The sequence below is a fragment of the Octopus bimaculoides genome, chromosome 1 (genome assembly GCF_046866305.1).
Source record: "Octopus bimaculoides isolate indiv1 chromosome 1, ASM4686630v1, whole genome shotgun sequence".
NCBI classification, from domain to species: domain Eukaryota; kingdom Metazoa; phylum Mollusca; class Cephalopoda; order Octopoda; family Octopodidae; genus Octopus; species Octopus bimaculoides.
The window spans coordinates 182,685,441-182,712,628 of record NC_142928.1 but is presented as its reverse complement, the minus strand read 5'-3'; the positions used below and the strand labels follow the sequence as shown (position 1 = coordinate 182,712,628).

Sequence of the window (27,188 nt, the reverse complement as noted above, 5' to 3'; positions counted from 1 at the left end):
TATCTTAGGAATGAGAACCTAGATCCGAAATTTCCCCAAGACATCTGAAGAAGGCTGAAGGGTATATCAGCTGAAACGTTGTGTTAACAACAAACAAGATGAGGACAAATATCCGTCTAATATAAATAATGTACATAATTCCTTATCTCTTAAATATAGAACTGTAAATTGACTCCAGTACTTTTTTTAAAAATCTGGTACTTATTTTATCAGTCTCCTTGCTTGAACTGCTATTACAGGAACATAAACCAGCGCTGGTTGTTAAGCAGTGGTGAGGCATTCACAAAAACTAAAATGCATGCGCACATATATACACACACCCCCTCTCTCATGGACAACTGCTGGTCTTCCTAAACAACCTTTCCCAGACTTGTGCCTTGGAGGGGAACTTTCTAGGTGCAATCCCATGGTCATTCATGACCAAAGTGGGTCTTAACCCTTTTTAAACTTTTTAAAACACAAAGCCAATATTTTGGAATTGACTACCTGACAAGTATTTGTAGTTTATATACTTAGTTAAAATCTCGCCAAGATTGACTTTGATTTTCATCCTTGTTGAAGGTTCTTAAAATAATCACAGTCACTTACATGGGCCACTTCAATCAGCTTAATCCCTCTTCAGTAATACATGGCTTTTGTGTCTCTGTGGGAATTCATTATCATTATTAATAAATACTGTTATTCAAGTAAGTTGTTGTGAAAGATATTTATTTAATATTTCACTTGGGCATTGTGAGACCATTAACCTGATGTAGAACTCAATATACATTTATTTCAGAACAAAGTGTTGGCTGAGTATAGAGCAATAATAAGAAAGAGAGATGTCAAGTTATTCAGGCACTCAACTATGAGTCCACTGCATCTTATAGCAGAAACAGTTGTAAGCTAATGAAGTGCATAAGATAATCATTTATTCCTTTGTCATCTCTTTTTCTTATCACTGCTCTATACTGAGCCAACACTTCATTCTTAAGCATACATATCTTGATATCTATTTATTTTGAACTTCCCCAATTCTAACAGCTTAAACAGTTTTACAATATTACTATTTCAGAATGTTACAAGCGAAACTTGATCAGCCTGTGTCCTCTCCTCCTTCCCCACGTGATATGAATAATGGAGACACTGCACAGAACCTTGCCCAGCACATAGAACACCTCCGAGCTGAGGTATCTCGCTTGAAGCAGCAATTACAAGCAGCTCAAACAGAACGTACGTATCATTTCTTACCTCTTGCCTGTGATTAATATTGTTGTTGTTGTTGTTGTTAGTAATATTCCTTTCTACTATAGGCACAAGGCCTGAAATATTGTGGGAGGATGTCAGTTATATCGACCACAGTACTTAACTGGTACTTATTCTCTCAAATCCAAAAGGATAGAAGGCAAAATCAATCTTAGCGGAATTTGAACTCAATGTAGTCCAACATGGTAGCAAATTAGCCAGCTCACCACCACCATAATAATAATAATAATAATAATAATAATAAGTAACAAGAGCACTCAGAGAGTGCAAACCTCTGCCAAGGCAACACTAACGTCCTCTCAATGATTAGCCGGAGATGATTCTTAAAATGAGAATATCTGAAATAAACTCGACTGCTCTCACAAACGAGAATACTAAAAATGAACCCAACCACTCAAAAATTAAGCAAAAAAAAAAAAACAGGAAAAATTATCCAGAATCCATGTCCGGTACTGGATCGATCCCAACATCTAATCAGTTCGTGCTGGTCATGAGGCCAAACATCCCTGAAAGTTTCATCCAAATCCATCCAGTGGTTTTTGTCCACAGACAAACAAACAAACAAGCAAACACAACTGAAAACAATACCTTCGCTAAGGTGGAGGTAATAATAATAATAATCCTTTCTACTGGAAACACAAGGCCTCAAATTTGGAGGAAGGGATTAAGTCAATTACATCGACCACTAAGCACTTCATCCAGTGTGTTCATGATTCTTCCAGCTCATCGCCTTAATAATAATAATAATAATAATAATAAAGGTATGGTTGATGAAAATGGTTTACATTGTGCCAATAATTGTTGGTACCCTAGTTACAGTGAGAAAAGAAATTTTAGAAGTGGTTGGATAAGATCGGCATAGAAATGAAAAAGACTTGGCAGTGTAAGGAGTCTCTGCTAAGTCCCCAAGACTTGAAAAGAACATACCACCTTAGTTGACAGGAAGTTGGTACATTAATGACATTTCCAGCTACAAGCTGAATAAGTCAGATGTTAATAATAATAATAATAATAATAATAATAATTTAGGCATAAGTTCTGCACTTTCGAGGAGAGGTAATTAAGTCAATATTGTTGACTCAGTACTTGACCTGTACTTTATTTTATTGACCTTGAAAGGATGAAATGCAAAGTTGACCTACATAGTATTTGAACTCAGAAATATTCAAATCCTGCTGAGGTCAGCTTTGTCTTTCAGCTTTTCATGTTGATGAAATGCAATACCAGTCAAATAGTAGAATCAATGAAATTGACTGACTTCCTCCCTGCCTAACCTTAAAACAATTATTATTGTTGTTGTTATTATTATTATCATTACTATCATTATTGATTGGGTGTTGGACATTGGACACAAAACTTTGCAGTATTTAGCTACGCCTAATTTCAAATACCATCAAGTTAACGTTTCCTTTCTTCAAATTCCTCCGAAGTCGACTTTGCCTTTCATCCTTTGGGAGTTGATATATAAGTACTGGTCAAGCACTGGGGGTTAACATAACCAACTAGCTTCCTCCCAAATTTCAGGCCTTGTGCATTTAGTAGGAAGCATTGGTGAGCTAGCAGAAAAATTAATACATTGCATGCTGGGCAAAATGCTTAGCAGTATTTTGTCTGTCTTTATGTTCTGAGTTGAAAACCCACGGAAGTCAAGTTGGCCATTCATCCTTTCGGGGTCAATAAAATAAGTACCAGCTGAACACTGGGATTGATGTAATCAACTTAGGCTCAAATTTGAAGCCATTATTCTGATTTTGATTTGCAATCTCTCTCTCTCTCTTTCTCTCTCTCTCTCTCCTTCTCTTGCACTTGTCTCAGGTTGGGCAACCATATATCTTCTTTGTGGTAGCACACCTGTATCTGTCTTCATTCCTGATCTTTCTCTCTCTGGCTGGGCAACCTTGTATTTCCGCTTCAGCAAGCCACCTATATCTGTCTCTTTTCATCATCACCTCCTCCAATGCCTCCTTCCCTCTTAAAAGTTTTTGTCTTGCAAGTACTTGGCAACCTTGTCACTTAAAAGCACCCAGTCCACACTGTAAATTGGTTGGTGCTTAGAAGGGCATCCAGCTGTAAAAACCTTACCAAAACTGACCTTACCTGTGCTTGTCTAACAATTCCACTCACAGGACCTTAGTTTTCTTTGAGCTTTAGTAGAAGACATCCTCCCGGTGCCTTGCAGTGGGATTGAACCTAAATCTATGTGGTTGGGAAGCCAACTTCTTAACCACAAGGCCACACATACACTTGTTAAAAAATGAAGTTTCTCTTAACAGAGTCCCTGGAAGTATTTGAAGGTGATCTTTTGTCCTGTTCAAATTATTACAGGTTGCCATTAGTGGTTTTTATTCATCACATTGATTTTACAGTTTTAAATTCTGTTTTTCTTATTTCAGTCTTCAGACTGCAGCCATGTTGGGGCACTGTTTGAAGGGTTGAGCCAATCAAATTGAACCCCCCCCCCCCAGCATTTACTGTAAATTTTAGTACTTATTCTATCAACCTCCTTTTTTGCCAAGCCATTAAGTTACAAGCATTATAGCTGAATATACCTGCCCACTTTGTAGCCACCTTAGTCAAGTGACTTCTACTAAAGCCCTGCTCCAACCAAATCCTTGTGAACAGATTCAATAGGTTCTTGTCTTGACATCCCAGGGTGATTGTAAATGAGTATCACTGTTATACAAGAGAGGTTGTTCATTTCCAGTTTTCTGTGAAAAGCATGTCTGACTGTTGGAAAATATTACCTTGCTTGGAAACAGGTGAGTGGTGGGGACAGGAAGAATATCTGGCCATAGAAAATCTGCCTCAATAAATTCTGTCTGACCCATATATATATATATATATTAGAGGTATTGGTATCCAGAAGACCCAAGATGGCAGATAAGGCTATGTAAGTGCTATAGGAGGACCATAGTTAGACTTTCGGTTCAATAATAAATGGAATTTATACCTCCACACTATCCATTTGTAATAACAATATATGAACCCCTATTGGAATCTACATACCATGGACAAGAAGCATTTCTACCCATTCTACCACAGCTCTTTCCTTGGATAATGGAACTGTAACATCCTACATATATTTTTATTCTCTTATTTCCCTTTACATTTCCTACCTCCATCCTTTTCCAAGATAACTCCTTATATTGAACTCTACTATTTCCCTCTAGTTAACTCTCTCATATCGTCTCTGATGAAGGGATCTCCCTAATATCCCAGAAACAGCTGTAAGACTAACTCTCTCTTTATAAATGCCATATAAATTCCACACAGCATTGGCTTTGTTGTCTCATTTTATTTAACATGCACACATATATATATATATATATATATATATATATATATATATATATATATATATACATACATACATACATACATACATACGGGGGTGCTGAAAAGTTCATGGCTTTGGGTAAAAGAAAATGCAAGAGGATCAGTTAATTATGATTTTATACAACCCATTCCCCTCTCAGATCCATACTCTTATTGCAATGATCCTTCAGTTTTTCTCAGCTCTGTAAAAGAACTCAGAAGATTGGGCCTCCAACCATGATGCCCTTAAAGCCAGGAACGTTTCAGCACTCCATCATATATTGCTAGGGCATGGGTTACAAATGACCTGGGACCAAATAATAGCAATACCAGAGATGCTGTAGGATTGAAATATATGAAAATACCCCCAATATATATATATATATATCTATATATATATATATATGCCAGCATTGAAAAGTAGTCTCAAAGATGCTGGTGGCAAGGATCACCATTGTCTTATTTTATAATGGCTTTAAAAAGGTTATTTTCGTAATATCACATTATCAGTTTCAGTGAAATACTTGTTTAAAATGATTATTGTGAAATTTGTATTGCTTTCTTTCATGTTTTCTCTTTCTTTGTTTCATATTGTATTATATTTCTGTTATGAAGATGAAGAGAAAATGGCTCAATATGCACAAGAAGAAAGACAAATCAGGGAAGAGAATTTGCGGTTACAACGCAAACTTCAGATGGAGATGGAGCGGCGAGAGAGCCTATGTAGGCATCTTTCAGAAAGTGAATCCAGTCTTGAAATGGATGATGAAAGGTAGAACATCTTGTTTCTCTGACTTATCAAACGAGTCATTGTGTGTGTGTGTGTGTGTGTGTGTGTGTGTGTGTGTGTGTGTGTGTGTGTGTGTGTGTTTAAAATGTATGTCAGCAGACAAAGATGGCTATCTTGTGTTGGTGATGTCTGGGACTGTAGAGTTGAACTTTGTATTTTTGTGGCTAGTTCAATTGTCATTAAAATGGGTCCCAGTAATTCTGCCCCACTATGAACCACTCTTTTATTAGACAACAAATAGTAAATTTGTGTAACAATGTAGAATCATATGTTCTTAATGTTTGATGATGTCATTCATAACTCAGTGATGCATTTTCCCCATGCATTGTCTATAAGAATTTCTCTCCTGAGAATTTCCCCAGCAAAAGTCTTTCCATGTTTGAGTGTACACGAACATGTTAAATATAAAGGTACACATCATCATTTAATGTCTGTTATCCATGCTTGCATTGGTTGGATGGTTTGACAGGAGCTGGCCTGGTTCCAATTGCCTGTTTTGGCATGGTTTCTATAGCTGGATGGCCTTTCTATTGCCAACTATTTTACAGTGTAACTGGGTGCTTTGTACGTGGCACCAGTATAAGTGCTTTTTATGTGGCATTGGCACCAGTACACATATTTCAGTCAACACTGCTTTGTGTGCCTCTAGTTAAGAAGTAGTAGCAGTCATAACAGTAGCAGCTGCCACAAGGGTCTAGGTCTGGGAATGTTTATTTCAAGACAGGAACTTTTAACTTAGTCATCTCTCCCCTCACTCCTTTGGGACTCAACTTAAGCATTGGTCTTGGGAACCCTTTAGTACTTTAAAAGTTTTTTGCCTTTTTTTTTTTTTTAAAGAGAAAATTGATTTTTATTTTTTACTGAGTCACCATATGTTTCTTCATGGTAGTTTCAATAGGATGGCTGAACCTACTAGAAACAGCTGTAAAAAATCTCCCTTGAATCACACCATCCTATCCTTCATCTTAAAAAGAGACTTGTTGGACAGCATAGTCCTGCATTACAAAACAATATTTAAAAAATGGGATAATTATAATCATGGCTTGAATAACTTTAATACAGTTCAGTATTTGAGAGATGAGGAATTATGTACATTATTTACATTTGATGGATATTTGTCCCCATCTTGTTTGTTGTTAATACGTTTCAGCTGATGTACTCTCCAGCCTTCATCAGGTGTCTTGGGGAATTTCAAACTTGGGTTCTCATTCCTAAGGTATTTTTCCAATGTTGTTGTTATCATTATTCAGGTCACTGCCTGGAATCAAACTCGGAATCTTGGGGTTAGTAGCCCGTGCTCTTAACCACTATGCCATATGCTCAGGTTCAAATTTCCCCCAGGACACTTGAAGAATGCTGGAGAGTACATCAGCCAAAATGCTGTGTTAACAACAAACAAGATGCGAACAAATATCCGTCAAATGTAAATAATGTTGAATAGCTTTAATCGTAAGAATTGCTTGATCAGGGCTGACTATATGCTAAATATCAACAGATGTCTGACAAGTGCTGAACCTCAACAGAAGAAACCCTGCCTGCTAATTGTTTTGTTTTAAAATTTTGTTTATTCACCATTATACCTGGCTGCCTTGCTGTGTAAGATGGAAATGCTTTTAATGTTTGATTGTTTTCATATATTTTAGACATTTCAATGAAATGACAAAGCAACATGACATGTCGAGTAGTCAAGGTCATAATGTCCGTCCACGAACAGTGTCCAGTCCAATACCGTATGCTTCACCAACCACATCCCGACCATTGTCTCCTGGTATATATACTTACAGTTACTTATTATTAAAAAAGCCTTTTTTACTTCTTGAGTAATTTACGTGTTTTTATATAAACACACAATGGAAGGGTGGGTGTACGCCGTACAAGTTTGTTGTGTTGTTACTCTCTTGTTGTTGTTGTTTGGTTTATTATTTTATTGTTGTTGCTACTGGGTTTTCATTGTTAGCTTTGTTGATGTTGTTTGGTATGTTTGTTAGTTTTAGAAATGTGGTTATTAACTAAAGTCTATAACTGTTATGGTCATAAAAATTACTCTGTTGTTTACATTTATTCTGAATGAATTTGATTATTCTTTTTCTTTTTTTAAATCTTCACTTTTCTCTGGTCTCATTTGCATAATTAGCACCATTACTACAGCAAAGATGCACACAGAATTAATTACCTATCACTTGGCTTTGTTCAGACTCACTCTTTATTTGCCTGATATTTGCTCATTTGATATATATTTGTTACAAGTTTTGAAAAAAAAAAAACAATTTCTTTTTAATAATTTTTCATCTCCTGCATTGATTATTATTATTATTATTATTATTATTATTATTATTATTAGATTGCTACCACAATAAAACCTTTCTATTTTACATTTATTTTTTTTTTTATATGTTTCCCATTTTCCTTTTATGTGGGAAATTTAAAAAACTGATGCCTGTTCTAAAATTACAGGCATTTCCAAGTGGATTATATTCACTCTCTCTTCAATTTCTCATTGATACAGTGTTCGAGAATCTCCTGACAATCATTTTCTCAAACACAGAATTGTTAAAAAAATGTGAACCCCCTTTAAAGCTTCTTCAAATATTATTATATAAACATCACAATCTGCATAATGTATACTATTGTTCACAGTCATTATATTGTAATCAATCTGCCTAGATTTTAAGAAAAGAGTCTATTTCATTTCACCAAAATATGTTGAGGATGGGTAGGAATTCAGCTATAAAACTCTGAGCCCCAGTAATCCACATTTGCAAAACTTTAGCATTTGTATCTACTGTGTTTTCTCATTACTGCCATCATATTTATATCAATTAAATTAGGTGTTTGTGTGCGTATATATATATATATATATATATATACATACATACACACACACACACATACACACACTTTTGTTTATGTTGGAGAAATGCGAGAGAGGAATACTCGTTACACGTTATAGAGGATTGTTTTTTTAACTGAAACTGAGAGCTTGTCTCATAACTCAACTTTCACACTGCTGTGTTCTCATCTGAAGAGCACAATGGTGTGAGATTCAACTTGAGACAAATGCTCAGTTTTAGTTTCAATAAAAAGCTATACATACATATATATATAATGTGTGTTTGTGTATAGTTAAAAAAGTAAATAAAGTTGGAAAAGGCACAGAAGTGTATTTTAGAGAATATTTAATCTTTTTGTAACAAAAAGATTAAACATCCTCTAAAATATACTTCTGTGCCTTTTCATAATGTTTTATTCGTATAGACTTTTAACTCCTTTTCGACTATATACATATGTATATATAGTTGCTTATTTGTTATATTGCACTTTAACAACTAGTATTTATTACCATGAGATTCTTGTTTGGTAATACTACCATAAGTAGTCCAGTATACATTTTAATTTCCAAGTTCTTCCAACCTTTGCTATGTGTAAAAAGAAAATTATAATAATTGGAAGCCAATTATTATGGGCTACGTTACAAACTCAGTGAACACCTTGTTTCTTTATTGCTACCTGGCATTCTACTCAACCAAGCACCACTGGGTGAAATATGTAGCCTGAGATCAAAGGGAAATATGCTAAACCTCAGGTGTCTGAACAAACAGTAGCAGCAATGTTTGAATGACCTGCAGAGATGAAAGTTAATTAATTGATGTTCCCAAATATCTACACCACACTGTACAAACTGTTACTGAAAGTCCTGTTTGTTAATTAATATATATTTTCAAATATCTACACCTCACTATACACACTGTTGTTGAAAGTATTGTTTTATTATGCAGAGTTTATTGCCTCCTCTACTTCTACATTAGTTTCGTTTTCTGTAGCTTATTACTGTTTAGATAAAACTTGCTTGTAAAATAATGTTCTTTGGCCTGAAGCTTTACATAAAGCATGCTTGTGCAAAGTTTTCTGTAGCTTGCAGCTTCAATAAAACATGCTTGTGCAAAGTTTTCTGTAATTTATTTTCTTCTTTAAAAAAAAACAACAAAAAGAGAAAGAGATTGGGTACTAACTATGTGAAATCAAGTATCGGTCATGCGATATCATTCTTCAATCTTCATCCTTGAGTTGCTGCTATGTAAAGTGATTAACTCATAATGTTAGATAAACAAAGGTTTGATTGTTTAAACAAACATTATTTTTGGTAATTGTATTAGTGTAGGTAGCTATAAAGTGATATGTTTACTGATATTGCAATTTTTCTTCATCTGTAGTCTTGAATTCTCCACGTGTATTACAATGTGCATTATGTCTTGGTAAGTTGAGATAACCTCTCAGAGAACAAAAAAAATTTAAAATATTAAAAAATAGTACTTAATCAGTGTTTTCTACCAAATATAATTCAGATTGTCTCTGGTATTATTGGTTTGGTTGAAATGACGGAGCAGAATTTATTTTTGGAGACAAATACTAAAATGTATTGAGGATTAATTTTTTTTCCTCCCTTTGTTTTTCAACTTTTCTTTCACAAATACTAATAAAGTTAACATCAAGCCAGTTACCAGGGTTGACTTATCCGACCTTGTTTTATAATCTACTAACTTGAAATATCTTGAGCATGTAGCTATTATATAAGTGTGTATTAATAAGACCCAGTTATGGTCATACATGCTTATATAATTTTGTTACTTTCTGCTAAGGGAGCTTGTGTAAGTTAGGTGATTCTGGGGAATTAGTTATTTAAATAAGAATTGTTAAGAGAAATGTTCTTAATGCTTACATCACTTAATTGTGAAGTGGAAACACTATTATTAGCTATCTTTCTTGAAATGTATAAAGTTTCTTGCTTAGAGCATAATTTGATGGATACAAACCAACAAAGGAGCACACATCTGCATGGTCACTCAGCTTGTTAGAGAGAGCAGTCAGATTCTCTCATCACACTATTGTCTTTAAAAAAAAAAAAATAGACAGGCATCTTAGATACTGTAATATTAACTATACAAAATGGCAGGATGATCATGACCTGAAAATCTTTGACTGTAAATACCACCAGTTAAATTAATCTTTCTCCATTATCATATATCCACAGCTATTTTTAACTTCTGGAGTTCAAAATTAATAATAATAATTTTCCTTTTCTAAATTTCAATTAATTTTATGCTAAAAAATTAGCAACAATTTAGGTTTGCTTATTTAACTCTTTCATGACCATATTTATACCAATGCACAGTCTGTGTGATCAGTTTTTGTTCCTTTTTAATAATCAAGAATTTGGGACTAAATTTAGTAAAATAACTAACCTCTTTATTATTAATCTGGTATTTTGAACATAGTGAAACAAAATGTACTCATAAAAATTGTTTATAATTTTAAATAAACTTGAATAATGGATGATTTTGAATCATAAAACCAGGAAGAGTTCAGGTAACTTGGTATCTAGAATTGTAGGCAATTTTTTTTTTTTTTTAAATCTTTTTTATAATGATGTTGATAATTTAAAGAGCTTCTTTGAAATACAACATGAAGTAATTTTTGCTATAAACATGTTTTATGAAAGAAAAAACTAAAAGGTCTCAGTTCAAGCATAATTAGAACCATCTTGAATTCAATGGATTAATTTGTCAACTGCAGTAATTAGGTATTTAGCTCATCAAAATTTAAGACCTAAATCATTAGGTTGTTATATTCTAAAATGACTAAACCTAATAAACTAATTAATTTATGGTGTGTCATTGATATTTCTTCTGTTTTTTAATTGATTGTTTGATGAAACTTAATCCTACCTAGTTGAAACTCTGATAGCAGTTTTATCTCACTGACCCTTTAATTGCTAGAAACTATCCAGTTCAGTTCATTGCATAATATTATTTTATGGACGAAAAATTATCACATGTCATTCTATAATTATTGTGATAATTGCTACATTGACTTTGTTTTTCGTTTTTTTTTCCTTATATTAGAGATTCAATTTTCAGTTGCCAAACTGAACATACTTATTTGAGTGCTAATACTATTTATAAGTTTTTGTGAAATAGATCTCTTAAAAAAAAAAAAAGAAAAGACAAACAGAGACTGTCAAATTGAAGTGCTGACTATTTTGTTTGTTTCTTCTGCGGAATACTTTGCATCTTGAAGGAAAAAGAAAATGCAACAACAACATTTTATCTTAATTATTTCTAATACAACTTTTCTTATTGCTGTTACACAAAGACTGTTATCCCATAAATTGTTTGATCACTTTTGCGCACGCGCGCACACACACACACACACACACACACTTTAGAAACTAATAGTTTGTTAATGAATTCTGCTAATCATTAACTGAATAAGTAAATTAGCTTTCATAAGTCCATGGAAAATTAGAAGTCGTTTCTACCAAATGTATGTTAAGAGTGACTTTTTAGTCAACAGCCCTTACAGATAGTTTTGTAATAGTGTTGATTGATAGTGTAAGGATAATTGGTTACGTCTAGTCCTATGTTCTCACACTAGGGATATTAGCAGCACATTGGATTACAACTATTTGCTGCATTAATGCACAGTGCCATTACAAATATGTACAAGAACTATAATGCTTTAGTCCTAAGAATATTTTTTTTACCAAACAATTTTAGATGTTACATGATGGTGAAATAAACTGGATAGTATCTACTGCCACATTTCTCATCTGACTTTTAAAAAAATAAATAAATAAATAAAAAAAGGAAAAAGTTTCATTTAGTAAAAAGGCTCAAGAAAAATAAGCTTAACTACTCAGCTTGGCTGAATAGACCAGAGTGAAGAATGCACTGAAGATAAATGAGTCTGTTAAATTTTGCAAGTTTCAAACTCAAAATTCTACCCAGATTAATCTGTTTTCATCTTATCCAGCTGAAAGTTAGGATCAGTAACTTCACAGCAAAATACAAATAAAAAAAATAAAGGATGAAGATCCTTCTTGAGTCATATTGACTCGGGCCAGTTTCTGTGGCACATTTATTACCCAGGATACTGGTCTGTTGCAGGATTACTCATTTTTGCCAGCTGTGAATGGACTGGAACAACATGAAATGAAGTGTTTTGCTCAAGAACACAATGCACTGCCTGGTCCAGGAATTGAAATTACAATCTTACAATCATGAGTCTAACATCCTAACCATTAAGCCATGTTCCTCTACAGAATCCAAATAAAGTATTGGAATTAAGTTTTAACCCTTTAGCATTCAGATTGTTTATTCAAATATAATGCTTTTTGATTCACATTGTTTTGAATTAATCATGCATTATCTCATAGCTTCAAGATTTCAGTGACATGATTGTTTATTTTTAGAATGACATTGCAGGATAGGTGTGAAAGGCTAGATCTAGCCAGTTTGTACATATAGGAGGTAGAATATATGGGCCAGACAGGGCTGGCTCAAAGGGTAAATCTTTTCACAGGTTTTGTATTTAAAACACAGAAATATCAAATATTAATTTTCTCTTTGTTTTAATTTTCATCTTGGCATCCACAGAAATAACGACCATATTTACTATATTCTACATAATTCTTTTCTAATTTTCACTTGTAATTTTTGCAAAGTTATGAGTCCTGGAATATTTAGACTCCCTCGAACCATGTGATTTGCAAATTTGTTGAATTAATTATATTTGCACTTCCCCCTTTTTCTTTTCCTTTTTTTTCCTTCTCCTCTTCCTTTTTAGCTTTCAGTCCACCAAGTCCAATGCGGCGGAATACGCCAGGGAGCCAGCCATCATTCTACACACCCACATTTCTTCCTGGGACCTCTCCCCCAGTTTTCACACACAGTCCAAACGTTACAGTAAGTAACTCTCCTGAGGACCAGTCGTCTTTCTACCCACCTACCTTTCTTCTGGGAAGCTCTCCCCCTGTCTTCGCCTCAGATCTTACGGTAAGTTACCGGTTGGAGGAGCTCAGGGAAGTGTCGCTACTGTTTGTAGTAGATTTTAGGATATAACACGGTTGGCGTTCAATACACAATCAATACAGCCTTGGCTTTCCTAAGTTGTAACATCTCTTCTCCTTACATTATTAGGGTGACTTTGTCTAGATCTACTGCTAACAGTAGAACATCTTCATTGACAGCTGAAGGAGAAGTCAACTGAATATTTTTACTCATTTATTCTTCATTTTCAGGAAATCTTTTGTTTTCTGAACCCCTTTAGATGTTTACTTCTTAATAATTTGAAGAACAGATATATATACATTTAAATATCAACTTGGGGTAACTGGTTTTCACTAATTTTTCTCATCTCCATGCAGTTTGAAAAGTGTTAAAAGTTAAAACTTTCTGAAAGACCTTTGTCAAGTTGTATCAACTCACAGCTGTGTAGCCACTAACTCATTCTCAATAAGTTCTCTGAATTATCTACAGAGATTTGAATTTCTAATTTAAAATGTACAACTAATTAATTCTTACAAAACTATTTTCTGAAATATGAAAAGAAGAAACTTAAATGTTTCTTCTTCCTTTTTAGGGACATGAACTAACACATTCTAATATCAAGTGAGATTTGTTAAAGTTCATCAAGTAAAAAATAACAATACTTTATCTCAAATGCCATCATTATTATTAAAATTGCAGTTCATTATCATTTACATATCTATTTTCCTCAGTTGGCTTAATTCTCTTTAAATTTTCTAGTCATTTATCAACAGAAGAATATATTTTATTGCATTCTAACTCAATGAGTTTCCAGCCAGTATTGAACGCAAGCCCTGTCTTAGTTTTTATGAAGAAAATCAACAAAAGCGAATTCCTGATAGTAAATGTTAATGTTAGCTATTGTCATGTTATCTAGATTGCCTGCAAGTTTTGTATAGACACTCACTCACCCACCCACTTATTCAACTCTCTATGCAATGTGGTATGTTCTATAGAGATCATGGTATGATATAGTGTTGATTTAGTGAAGTTGTCATGACAATCAATACAACTGTTCTAATTTATCATGATTGTTTTTTGTTTTTTTCCCAACATTTGCTTGTCTTACTTTCTCTCTATTTTAAAGCATTAAGCACTGATAGGTTAGATTCCATGTATAAATCTTCTTTCTCCCTTTTATCTGGAATAGCTAGGTGAGCATGTTTACTTATTTAATTGCACTCTCAGAAATGACATACACTTCATGTATGCATGTGTGTGTGGGCATATTAATGTCTGTATATGTATAAATTAAAACATGTAAACATTGCTTTTGTTTATACTATCATAAACACTACACTTGTCTGATGGCCATTTTGTCCATCCGTTATAAAAATGCTTCAGTCCAGTATTTAGGTCTCTTGGAATATCATAAAAAGACATTTTGTATAGACAGCTTTGAGCTTTGTTAGTCTATTATTATTGTTTTCCCACTCATTCTCTTGATTTTATGCTTCCAAAATAATGTTTTTTCACTTGCGAAACCTGCCAAAGCTCCAGTACTAAAAGTGTCTTAAATTAAACCTATGATTTGTTTGAGATATGGAAAATCTTGAATGAATCACTGTATCATTATTCTTATTAAGGTGGCAAGCTGGCAGAATTGTTGACACACACTGGACAGGGTGCTTGACGGCACTTTGTCCGTCTTTACGTTCTGAGTTCAGATGCCACAGAGGTTCACTTTGCTTTCATCTTTTAAGGTTCGATAAAATAAATACCAATTATGTACTAGGGTTGATGTAATTGATTAGCTCCCTCCACAAAAATGTCAGGCCCTGTGCCTATAGTACAAAGGATTATTATTTTTTATTATTGTTAAGGGAAACTAATGAAAAATGTGTTATTCCTTTCATTAAATTATGATATCATGTAACTAATTGCAAAATGTAATGCATTGAAATCTGAAATTCCAGAGTAAATAATGCATAATTAATTAATTCTGAAATTCTTTAACTTATCACTTAATTTGATAAACAATTTTTCATGGTTGGATCTATCAACTTACCATCAACTTTCATTAATTATGGCTCTAACTAATCTTGTTTAGGACATTTTAAACTAAATTTTTAACTATTGTCACCAGTTCCATCATAAATAACCTCTCCACTTTCTAAATCTGTTTTTCACTATCATGTTGCTTAATTGCAGTATTTCTTCATCTTAAATCATGCACTTGCCATATCGCAGTACCGTTCTCTCCATCAGAATTAAAAGCTATTTTTTGGAAAACGTTTCAAATTTTTTTGTAAGCTGGAATTTTTATCCTGCTATCACAAAACTTGAGACAGTATGCCAAAAACAGGTTCCCGTATTATTGACATAATCTCTTAAATAGTCTACATCTTTCCATCAATCCCCTGACTATAGCCCATATTTCTATTTCCACACCTCATGTTTTGTTATATGTTCTGACTATACATTGAGTTATTCTCATTTTGTCTTCTGTATTGAATAATTTAATCTGGCAGACCTCATGGATCATCATGTCGACTAAATATTGCCAGCTTCATTTGATGCAGAAAGAAATGTAATTTTAAAGAGAGCCTTAACAAAAATATCTCTTCAGTTTTGGAGCCCCTGTAGGGAATGTCTAGGGATGATAGGGACAGGCCCAATGGCTCAATCCCTTTGTCTCTAGACAAGAATACCTTACATGGGATACTACTGTAAATGATTCTTTCACTCCTTCACATATTCTAAACGTTGCAGTGTAAATACAGACCATCCCATCCATGGTTGAAAAAAGTCGTATAAGCATTGCCAAATACAAGGTAAATTACAAATTTTGACCCATGGTATTTGAAAAGCTTGGTGAAGCTGGGCTGCTAACCTCAAAGATCTCGACCTCTTTTGCATCGTATCTAACCAAAGTGTCATGTTAGACTCTTGAAGGAACATGGCTGGTCCAATGTCTCGGCCTTCACATTTGTTCACAGTGTTGTTGTGAGTGTCTTAGGTTGCTTCCATAGGTAAAAAGTAAAGAGAAATTTTTCAGTCTCCCAACTGCATTTACCAGAGCCTTCTAACATTTGTTTTTATATATTCTTCAGTATTTGAAACAAATTAAACACTCTTCTATCTTACTCTTGAATTTAGCTTTTTATATAAAGCAATTATGTATATATCAGCCGTTCAGAAACACACAAAGACTGTTAACTTCACTTAAAATATTTATTTGGTGTCAACATGTTTGTTGCACCAAATGCAACCTGGTCACTGTCACAGTTCCACTAATTTCAGTTTTTTGACACCAAATAATGAATGTTTTTGTGAAGTTTAAGTTTTTGTGTCTCTTTCAATGGATGATGTCTTTCATGCTATAATTGCATTAGTTTCAATGTTATCAGATCAAATCACTTGCTAGACAATTACAGCTCTGAAATTATGTTTGTGCACACACACACACACACACACACACATATATATATATATATATATAATTTGTATAATTATTTCCTTTTTTGTAAATGCTCTGTAATGTGTAATTTTATAGCTAAAGGAGTTGTACTTGTTTAGCACATGATTTGATCTGAGGCCAAGTTGAAACTAAAGTAACTACATGATAGAAGAGCTAATTAATAGCACACACAGCTGTGAAATTCACTTTAAGTTTTTCACAAGGTATCAAAATTGCAGTGTTGGTGACTAGGTTACAGTTGTGTAACAGAAATCTTAACTCCACATGAAATGAAATTTAAAGTGAATTTAATAGTTCTGTCTGTTATTAAATGACATTCCCACCAAGTAGCTATATTTAAGCTATTTCTATTAAGTTCTGAGTGGTCAAAATACTGCAAACTTCTAGTTAACATATATTAGTAATTATTAAAATTATCTTGCTTCAAGAAAAAAAAGAGACGAATACAACTTCACTGCAAATGGTGTCGATCCTGAAATTACACTACCTTTATTTGGTCAGTACACACATTTCTTAACAGATTCATCAATTTCAGGTTAAATTATTAGCACTTGCTCTTTACCAAGCAGTTTTCTGGAATTTGTCATCGTCATGATCATCATCATTTAATGGCATGGGTTGTGGGGTTTGACTGAAAACTACGGGGGGAGGAGGAGGGCTGCACCGGGTTCTGGCCTGATTTGGCAAGGTTTCTATGGCTGGATGCCCTTCCTAATGCCAACTACTCCACGAGTGTAGTGGGCGTTTTTTTTATGTTCCACCGGCACGGGTGTCATTCACCTAACACCGACATCAGCCACGACTATGGTCTCACTTGGCTTGACAGGTTTACACAAGCATGGTATATCACCAAAGGTCTTGGTCACCTGTCACTGCTTCCATGAGGCTCAGTGCTCAAACGGTGCTTTTTACATACCAGTCAGATGGCACTGGCATTGGCTACAATTTCACTTGGTTTAACAGGTCTTCATAAGCACAGCATATTGCCCAATAATTGCAGGGTGCTTTTAACAGGCTGCTTACGCAATACTGGCATTGACCACAACTATGATCTCCCTTAACGGGTTTTCTCAAGCACAGCATATCTCCAAAAGTCTCGGTCGCTATGGGCCTTCATACAAAATGAAACTGTTGGTGGTTCCATTGCAGTTTTCCTTTACATTTTGCTCCCTCAAGTTTTTCTCCGTCCTGACCCCCCCCCCCCCCACTTGCCACCCTTCCATCACATTTGGCAACGTCACTACCATCTCCATCATCAAGATATGGTCCAGTTTGCTTAACTTGATTTCTGCTCATTCCAAAATGTTAATTTTCATATACAATAGTAAAATACTCTTCATCTTTTCTGACTTCCTCTACTTCTTTTCTGACTTCCTCTACTTCTTTCTTTTCTCTGAGATCAGTCTGTTTAAAACAAGCTTTTTATTTTGTCATTCATCATCATACGGTTATTCATTAAACATTGTCATCTTGTTTTCCTTCTTGTCTTCTGACAGTATTGGCTGTCTACTGTTACACATTCACTATTTTTTTCTTTCTTCACTGATGAAACTTCAACCTTTTTACTTTTCTTTTTTTTTGACACCTTCACACCTAATCTTTCCTTTCCTCCACTTGGTATCTCACTTCTCTCTACTAACCATGCTGCCACCCACCCACGAGACTTAATATACATTTGCCACAGTGTTTTTTTACATTTGTTTGTTTTTCTTTAAACCATTCTTCTCATGTGGTTCTCATTTAGCTGCAGAGTTCTTTCCTTTTATTATCTATTAGGATCCTTCCTCTAGAGATACATCCACATTATCATTACACTTGTTACTCAAAGCCATTTTCTTTGTGTCATTTATGCTTTTAATAGAATCCCATCATTATCTCTGTCATTTTGATTACATTAGAATTCTACTCTGAAATGTCTCAATAACTTACAATCAGTAAGTATGGCTATGCCTTGCTGGAAAACAGTAAAAAAAGTTTTAAAAAAATATATTAAAAATGTATATATACACATATATATACATATAGACTCTGCTTGTATAGTAATAGTTTACTCAGAAACCCTAAGACTAATTCTTACTCCTTTAATATTTTCTGTTGATTTTAATGTCTAACACAAAACGTTAGTGATTAATATATAAATTTTGTAAATTGGTATTAAAAATACAAAAAGAAGACTAAAGCTAAGAGTAATAATAATTACTCTTATAATGTTAATAATAATAATGATAATAATAATAATAATAATAATAATAATAATAATAATAAAGGAGGCCAACTGTTGAGATGTCAACATCTTAGTGTCCCAGGACTATACATAGTAGCGACACCTTCTCTGTGCTAGTGGACCAAACTGTACTTCCTGCCGATATAACATTTACCTTTAGATTTGGGTTTGCGAGGATAAGTGGAGCGTGTTTACCCATTACATCTCCCCTCCTATCCCTTCTTTATGCTACTTATATCTTTTACATCGTTATGAATTTATTTTCAATATTTCTTTCAAATATTTAACTGTATTGTTTTATTACTATTTTGTTAATTTTCTTTTCTTTCCTTTGTTGTTGATTTTATTTAAAAAAAAAAGAAAAAGAATTTAAAGTACATATATATTTTCTTTGTAATGTTATGTTTACATTTTTAATTAATTCATTGATTAAAAACATGTTGTACCAGAAAGTTTAGAAATGCATTCAACCTTGTAGAATTATGTGATGAGATAAATAAAATAAATAAATCTTCGAATCTGAATACCATATTGGGGTTACCAAAGCTGGAAGCAATCTAAATACTACTTTGGTTTCGCTTAATTATGCATGATATATAAACAAATACATACATACACATACATTTGCACAAATACATGCAAAAATATATATACACACCCATGCACATGCACGCACACATGCACATAGAGACTTTCCCCCCCACTGTAATGAAACGTAAGTGCTCTTCACAAGTAAGTGTTCTTTCTTTTTTTTATATTTCTAAATATTTTTGCACATGTCATCAATGTTGAAAGTTCATTTGATTCTGCATGTTTCTTTTTTATCTCTTATTTATTGTTTGATTTTTCCATGTTGTAATCATTACTGTGTAAAAGTCCATTAGTAAAATATTCCAAACTCCATAAGGGTGATTAATAAATGCATTGCATTTACTTTTTCTTCATTATTAATCAAGGAAACCAATTTAAAGTAATGAAGAGTCATTGTGTTCAGTCAATTTTTGTGTGATAATTTCAATTGCGTCTCTGGTAGGCAGGCTAGAATTTTTGTTCCATGAGCTTCTGATAGAGAAAGTGTTGACATTTTTTCTTTGTTTTTTTTACAGCATCAGTTCTTAGGCATTTTTAGAGAAATCTTAACTGGATTAATATAGTTATTTCAGTCTTATATTAACCAGTAATACAAATTTTGTATCACTAGATGATATAATACTATTTATTATGTTTTTGTTGGCAGGTGTGCAAGCAAGTGTTGAAGGGGCTTAAACATTTTAAGGGTTGTTTTGGGGTTTGTTAAAATCTAATTTGTTTCAATCTTCGTTAATTTAGCTCTATCTTGACCCCTTCCGTTCGCAATTTGCAACATTTTTTTTGTTCATCAAGCATGTTTTCTCATATTTTCATATTAATTTATGTTGCATTCATTAGGCAGTTCATCTGATAACCACTTGATTTCTAATCAAATCAATCAGATTATCATCTGATTGGTCAAACATATATATATATGTATGCATGTATGTATGTATGTATAAAAATATAAATATATAAAACTGAAGAAGGTTTACATAATGGATGTATTTCCTATTATATATTATGCAAGCCTGAAACATACATATTAAGTGATTTCAAAATATCACTATTTGATTTGACTTCATTATTACAACTAGATATATATATGCACACACACACATAGAGGGTAGTTCTCTAAATATTTTCATACATTATACCAGCTTTCTGATCTTCAGTTTAACAATTTAAATTACTCCTTATAATCATGAATTTCCAGACACTTCAGATTCAATTTTCCCATGCTCGCACAGTTGGGAATTTAATTTTTTTTATATTAGTTATTACCCCTTCTTTCTACCAACCACCCAATCAAAGTATTTTATTTAGTCATCAAACTGGGGTCCATCACAATGCATGATGGCTAAAGGCAAATCTAAACTTGTAACAATCTTGCTAGAAATCTACCACCTTACCTTACAGCTATAGAGCTAGTCTTTAGAATATTCCTTCCAATGAAAATAAAGCCAAACATCATTTATGATTGTCAGGAAGTTTCTCTTAGTTCCATTGTAATCTTTATGCAACAAGGTTTTAACCACCCACTTTTTCTTTCAACAAAATTTTTGCTACTTAGGTTAATTCGTAATATGCTTAGTGCTCTCTTAACCTATTTACCTTAGCAGCAAAATAGGACTTCCTCTCAAAACATCTGGTTATTGATTTAATGAATTTTAAATCTGAATCACATCCAGCCTCTTGTTCTTTGCAAAAGTAAGCAGCTGTCAGATTATCCAAAAGTTTTGTAACTTGATTCACTGCTTCAAGTTGCTTTGAAAAGTATAACTGAAAAACCACTTTGAAAAGTGATTCTTTCGAGAAGTTCCTCCATATATCCCAAATAGTTTGCCAAATTCCTAAACATCAATCATTCTTCTGTAGTTTCCTTCTAAGAGATTTTGTCCAAGTGGGCTTTCTATAAACCTCAACTATATAGGCACAGGCATGGGTGGGTGAGTGTGTGTGTGTGTGGTTAAGAAGTTCTCTTTATAACCACATGATTTCAGGTTCAGTCCCACTGTACGGCACCTTGGGAAAATGCCTTCTATTATAGCATCAAGTCACCCAATGCCTTATGAGCAAATTTGGTAGACAGGAACTGTGTGGAAAAATATATATGTGTATGTATGTAAATGTGGATCTATGGTAGAAAATCTCAAAACAGTATATCCACTTTAAGTAAGATATACAGAATACTATTCTGAACCAATACTGCTTCTGTTGCTAGTAATGAATGTGTCTGTGTATTTGTCACCCCCACATACTCACACACACCCTGACAACCAGTATTGGTTTGTTCACTTCCTTTATAACCTAGCATTTCAGCAAAAGAGACTGATAGACTAAGAACTATCACTAAGGTCTCTTTGCTTGATTAAACTTTTCACGGCTGTGCTGCAGCATGGCCACAGCCCAATGACTGGAACATGTAAATCGTATCTCTCCACTGGTGTTTCTATCATGTTTCTTTAGTCATTTGCTTCTAAAACAGCCATCCAAATGCTGATCTCCACCTTGTGTGGGGATATTTTTGAAGTTTTCCAATTATTGGGAGACAACTGGGAAAATCATCATTCTCATAGCCACAAAAGAAATTGAACTCAGCACTCTACGCTGACAAGCCTCTTCTCAATTTTACAATGTTGTTGCTATTCATAATGCACAGTTCATTCCACCTAGTACCTACCTGTTTTTAGATGTAAGTCAAGGTTCCTGTCCAGAGACATAACACAGTGGCAGCCTCCAGGCTGGTTGTACTGGACTCCTTCTACTGCTGTCTATCTCTAGCCATGCAGGTCCTATATAGTGAGTGAGATCATTTTGTCTTTGGTCGGTCTCTTCATCTTGTCCATTGTATTGGTGTCCATTCCATCACCCTCATTGTGCATGTTATCCTTCAGTCATGTGATGTGGCCATCCCATCTATATTTGTCCAAGAATCATCAAGGAGAACAAATATAGATGTACCTTACTATGTCCACTCAAACCTTTTTGCTCTCCCTACCAAGGTCGGGTTTTTTTAATTTTTAAGTCTTTGCCTATTTGAATACTGTACATTTTTCTTACCAGAATAAAAATCATCATACTCCTCATTTCCTCATCTCATTATATGGCTGTAGGTGGAGATTTCTGAGCAGTTTCTTAAATTGCTGAAAATGTTAGGCCAGGATTCATAACGAGAAAAATTAAAGAATAAACCTGTTTGCATATTTTATCTTTAATTTGCTTCTAAAGCTGGAATGGAAGCAATAAACTTGCTCTCTTCAATTTTGGTCAACCTAGAATGTCTATTATTGGTTATTCCTGGCCCTTCAGTCCAGTTAGTCACTCTAGTATCTACAATATCTGTCACCAGAATTACATAACTATGAGAACACTATCTTTAGTTTTTGATTCTCTACATTAGTAATATCTTGAACAATTTATACTCAAACTGTCTTCTTTAATTTAGCATCAGACGGGATTTAACTTCATACAACATATAGGTGCAGAAGTGGCTGTGTGGTAAGTAGCTTGCTTACCAACCACATGGTTCCAGGTTCAGTCCCACTGCGTGGCACCATGGGCAAGTGTCTTCTACTATAGCCTTGGGCCGACCAAAACTTTGTGAGTGAATTTGGTAGATGGAAACTGAAAGAAGCCCGTCGTATGTATGTATGTATGTATGTGTGTGTGTGTGTGTGTGTGTGTGTGTGTATATATATATATATATATATATATATATATATGTATGTGTTTGTGTGTCTGTGTTTGTCCCCGCAAAAGAGACCGATAGAATAAGTACCAAGCTTACAAAGAATAAGTCTTGGGGTCGATTTGCTCAACTAAAGGCGGTGCTGCTCCAGCATGGCCACAATCAAATGACTGAAACAAGAGTAAAGAGTAACAAATTCAGCCTGTTGCACAGGATTCATCATTATATTGCAGCCATGCTGGGGCACTGCCTTGAAGCATTTTAGTCAAGCAAATCAATCCCAATACTTCATTTTTTTTTTAAAAAAAAAGCTTGGTAGTTATTTTAGTGGTCTCTTTTGCCAAACTGCTAAGTTTTACGGCATATAAACACACCAACACTGATTGTTCAATGATGGTGGGAGACAAACACAGACACAAAGACATGCACACACAGATATATAAAGCAGAGGATTTATTTTCAATTTCTGCCTGCCAAATCTACCCACAAGGCTTTGGTCAGCCTGAGGCTATTGTAGAAGGCACTTGCACTGAACCCAGAACCATGTGTTTGGGAAGCAAACTTCTTACCACACAGCCATGCCTGCACCTATATATGTTGCCATTGCTGCAGGGCAAATTGTTTACAAAGGACATAAACATGATATCATCGTCTCTCAAATGGTTCCATGCAAAGATATGCGGAAAGTGAGCCCACATGAAATACAGGCCACAACAGAAGACTCTTGCCTAAAGTGCTACACTTTGGGATGGAATCTAAAGGCTTGGAGTTATGAAGTGTCCAGATCTTCGTAATATGTAAGAATGTGTGTGTGTGTGTGTGTGTTTGTGTGTTCCGGCATGGCTGAAGCTAGTTAATGAGTTATGTATTCTATGCATTACGTTCCTTGTTCTTCGAGTTTTAATTGCAAACTTCTAATCCAGCCAAATATTGTGTAAAGATTATCTCCCTTACATTGGTCACTTGGACATATCACATTTATATTATCTCTTTCTCTCTCTCTCTCTCTCTCTCTCTCTCTCACTATATATATATATATATATATATATATATATATAGGCAGATAGACATAAACTTCATTAAAGCATGTGGTTTTATCAAAGTACCTCTTCAGTGATTTATTCCCCTCACCTCCGTTATTTTTACATAATTTTATAGAAAGGATATTACTTTAGTTATTGCTTATTGAGTACCTTTGTAAGTTAAATGTACATTGATTGCTCTTCTGTTTGTCTTGGAGTGAAAAGCTAAGCCTTGGTGACGTTAGATGCTAATAAGTGGCTTTCTTGACAGTCCACTAATTTGGTAAGTGAAGGAGCCACGAGTTACCTCCTTTGGACAGTTTGGCTTTTGTCTGCCACTTCATTTGTTATCACTTTTTGTTTTTTTATAGTATTGATTTCAGTAATAGTATAAAGATTTAAGTCCATGCATTGTTGGTATTCTGTCCTCTCTATATATACACATTCCAGTCACACTACATGCTATTAATCTACATACAGGAGTGTATCAAAACAAAACAGAAAAATATGCAGTTTCTTCTTCAGAAATCACATAATTAAAAACAAATTTCTCCTTTTGCTCATTGTTTAGCAAAGTAAAATCATTTTTCTTAGTTAAGTCTTTCAGTAGATCAGATCAGAGCAGAGGTTAGGGTATAGACAGTTTTCAATGATGAATTTTCTGTATCAATTATATATGTTTAAGCTGTTGTCTATATGTTTGTTGTTTGGACAACATTGTTCTACTTCTAATGTCTGTACTCTCTATGTTTGCTGCTTGTTAAGCTGTAAGAACTGTAGATAATTTAGACCACTGTGTGGAACAATCAGAAAGAGGGCATCTTTGCAAAAATATTTGAAGTAACAAGGTTGATATCAAAGTCACCATGTATAATAGTATGTAATCAGTTCTTCCTAATGGATACCATGCTGCTATAAAAGGTTAACAGATCTCAGAAAACAGGCACATAAATCCATTTTATTATTGCGAAATGGCATGGTATATTATATCAACATCCTAGATTGTCATCTGCCCCTCTTAAAGAGCACTGTAAAAAAAAAATATATATTTTCCCTATAAATTATGTAAATATAAATGTTTTTTTTTATTATCATGGAACTTAATGTGGAAAATTTTCCTTTCAGAAACCCAGACCAAGCCCTGAGAAGTTTGTACGGCCTGGCAATGTGCCACAAGACAAAACCTGATGACACCACTTTCTGCCTCCTCTTGGAAGTATTGCCCTGACCATTGTCCCAGCTTTGTCTGTGTGTATGCCAGTTTGGTTGTATTAATGAATGAATGTATATGTCTGATAGCAACACTAAGCACCAACACACTCCCCCAAAATTACTCCTTATTGAAATCTTTCAGTCACTTTATAGTGTAGAGTAGCGCTATGTGATAACCTGGTGTAAGTATGCCAAGAACAGTTTTGTTTTTCAAAGAATTGTTGATTATATTACTCTACCCATTAATGACAGGTAGTTTTGGTTGCTTATAAGAGCAAATTACATTTTGTAAGACAGAAAGGTGTATTTTCTGGTAGGCTATCTTTTAAAAAAATCTACACCTGCTCTGTCATCTCACTCCTGCTAACACAGTCTCTTACTCAAATATCAAGTTGTCTACATAGGTATTTGGAGAAATCAGTTTGACCAAATATTTGTATGTTACAGGTGCCTCTAACTAACTTTATTATTTGTCTGGCTGATAATTTAGTCGATCTATATACATTACCCAAAGCTTGTTAAGATATGGCTAAATATTTGTTGTGAATGGATTGAGAGCTGGGATCAAGATGATTTATAGTTAAGATTAGTGTATTAAATAACAAACACTTAGAAATTAGATAACATAATCCCGATTCTCATTCCATCTCAGTTAATATTTCATCTACCACATCCTCTTTCTCTACACTATATTAACTTATTGCAATTACTCTAATTAAGAATTGTTATACCAAAGAGGATACCAAACTGATTGTTGATTTTTTTTTTGCAGATCCTTGTTGCCCATCTCTCCTTTTGGTATGCTGTTTCTTTCCCCTTTTTCAATTGATTTAAATATTTTGTCAGTTAACTTGTTAATCTCTTATTAACCCATTTCTCAAGTTGAAAAAAAAAAGAAGTTTCATTTTTAATCATTGTAAGGTTTATTTCTTCCAAACATAAACGCTGCTTGCATACACAACACTCAAAAACACTGTTTGAATAATTTACTGCACTCCCCTATCATTTATTTGCTCCTTCCTATTTTTGTCCTCTGTCAGGGTTATGTATGTATGTGTGTGTATATATATGTATATATATATATATATATATATATATATATATATATATATATCCTTGTTCTAAGAGTGTTGCCTGCATTTACTTCACTCTCAACATGATAGTTTTCTATATGATTCTGAAATGCCTTTGTTAGTTATGTCTGACATTAAAATCTATGTACCAACATTTTCAAATACTCCATCTTTTTGTCTCTCTTTCTTTATATGATATATAATATACAGGGTGATTCAAAAGTCGCCATACATAAGAACAATTTATTTTTTTTTATAAGACATAGTTTTTTTATTTAACTGTTTCTTATAAAAAAAATTTTCCCATGTATGCTGACTTTTGAATCACCCTGTATATATATTATTTCATTGACAATAACTTTGAGGTTTTGCTGACTGTTGTCAGTCTGACAAGGAATACAGTCAACAAAACTTCAAAGTTACTGTCAATAAAATTGTTACAGACACCAGGGTCTACATTTATAGCAATTCCTTTATTGTTCAGTTTTTAAACCTCTATCTCTCTCTCTTTCTCTCTCTCTTTCTCTCTCTCTCTCTCTCTCTCTCTCTCTCTCTATATATATATATATATATATATATATATATATATATATATATATATATATATATACACACACATATATATAAACGGTACATCCTTGATACAGTAGTATGCCTTTGAAAAAAATAATTAAGAATGATTCTTTTGATAATTATTTTCCACTTTGATGATTAGATGTTTACAATATGTGTCGTTTTGATTTGTAAACATCTAGTTTAA

At 33.8% G+C, this 27,188-nt stretch overlaps 1 protein-coding gene across 5 annotated transcripts in view; it reads left to right on the top strand.

The window, feature by feature from the left end:
- LOC106873030 (coiled-coil domain-containing protein 6) overlaps positions 1-26,590 on the top strand; it is a 179,810-nt gene extending 153,220 nt beyond the window's left edge. The window contains exons 5-10 of one of the 5 annotated variants that reach the window (XM_089363473.1): positions 1,055-1,212; positions 5,176-5,332; positions 6,994-7,118; positions 9,562-9,603; positions 12,974-13,092; positions 25,269-26,326. In XM_089363473.1, the coding sequence (XP_089219599.1) occupies positions 1,055-1,212; positions 5,176-5,332; positions 6,994-7,118; positions 9,562-9,603; positions 12,974-13,092; positions 25,269-25,331 (664 nt within the window). In that variant the 3' untranslated portion in view covers positions 25,332-26,326. Of the gene's footprint in view, positions 1-1,054; positions 1,213-5,175; positions 5,333-6,993; positions 7,119-9,561; positions 9,604-12,973; positions 13,183-25,268 lie in introns of all 5 variants that reach the window. The other 4 variants (XM_089363458.1, XM_014920235.3, XM_052972984.2 and 1 more) reach the window with 4 other exon arrangements.
- The last annotated feature ends 598 nt before the right edge of the window (positions 26,591-27,188 follow it).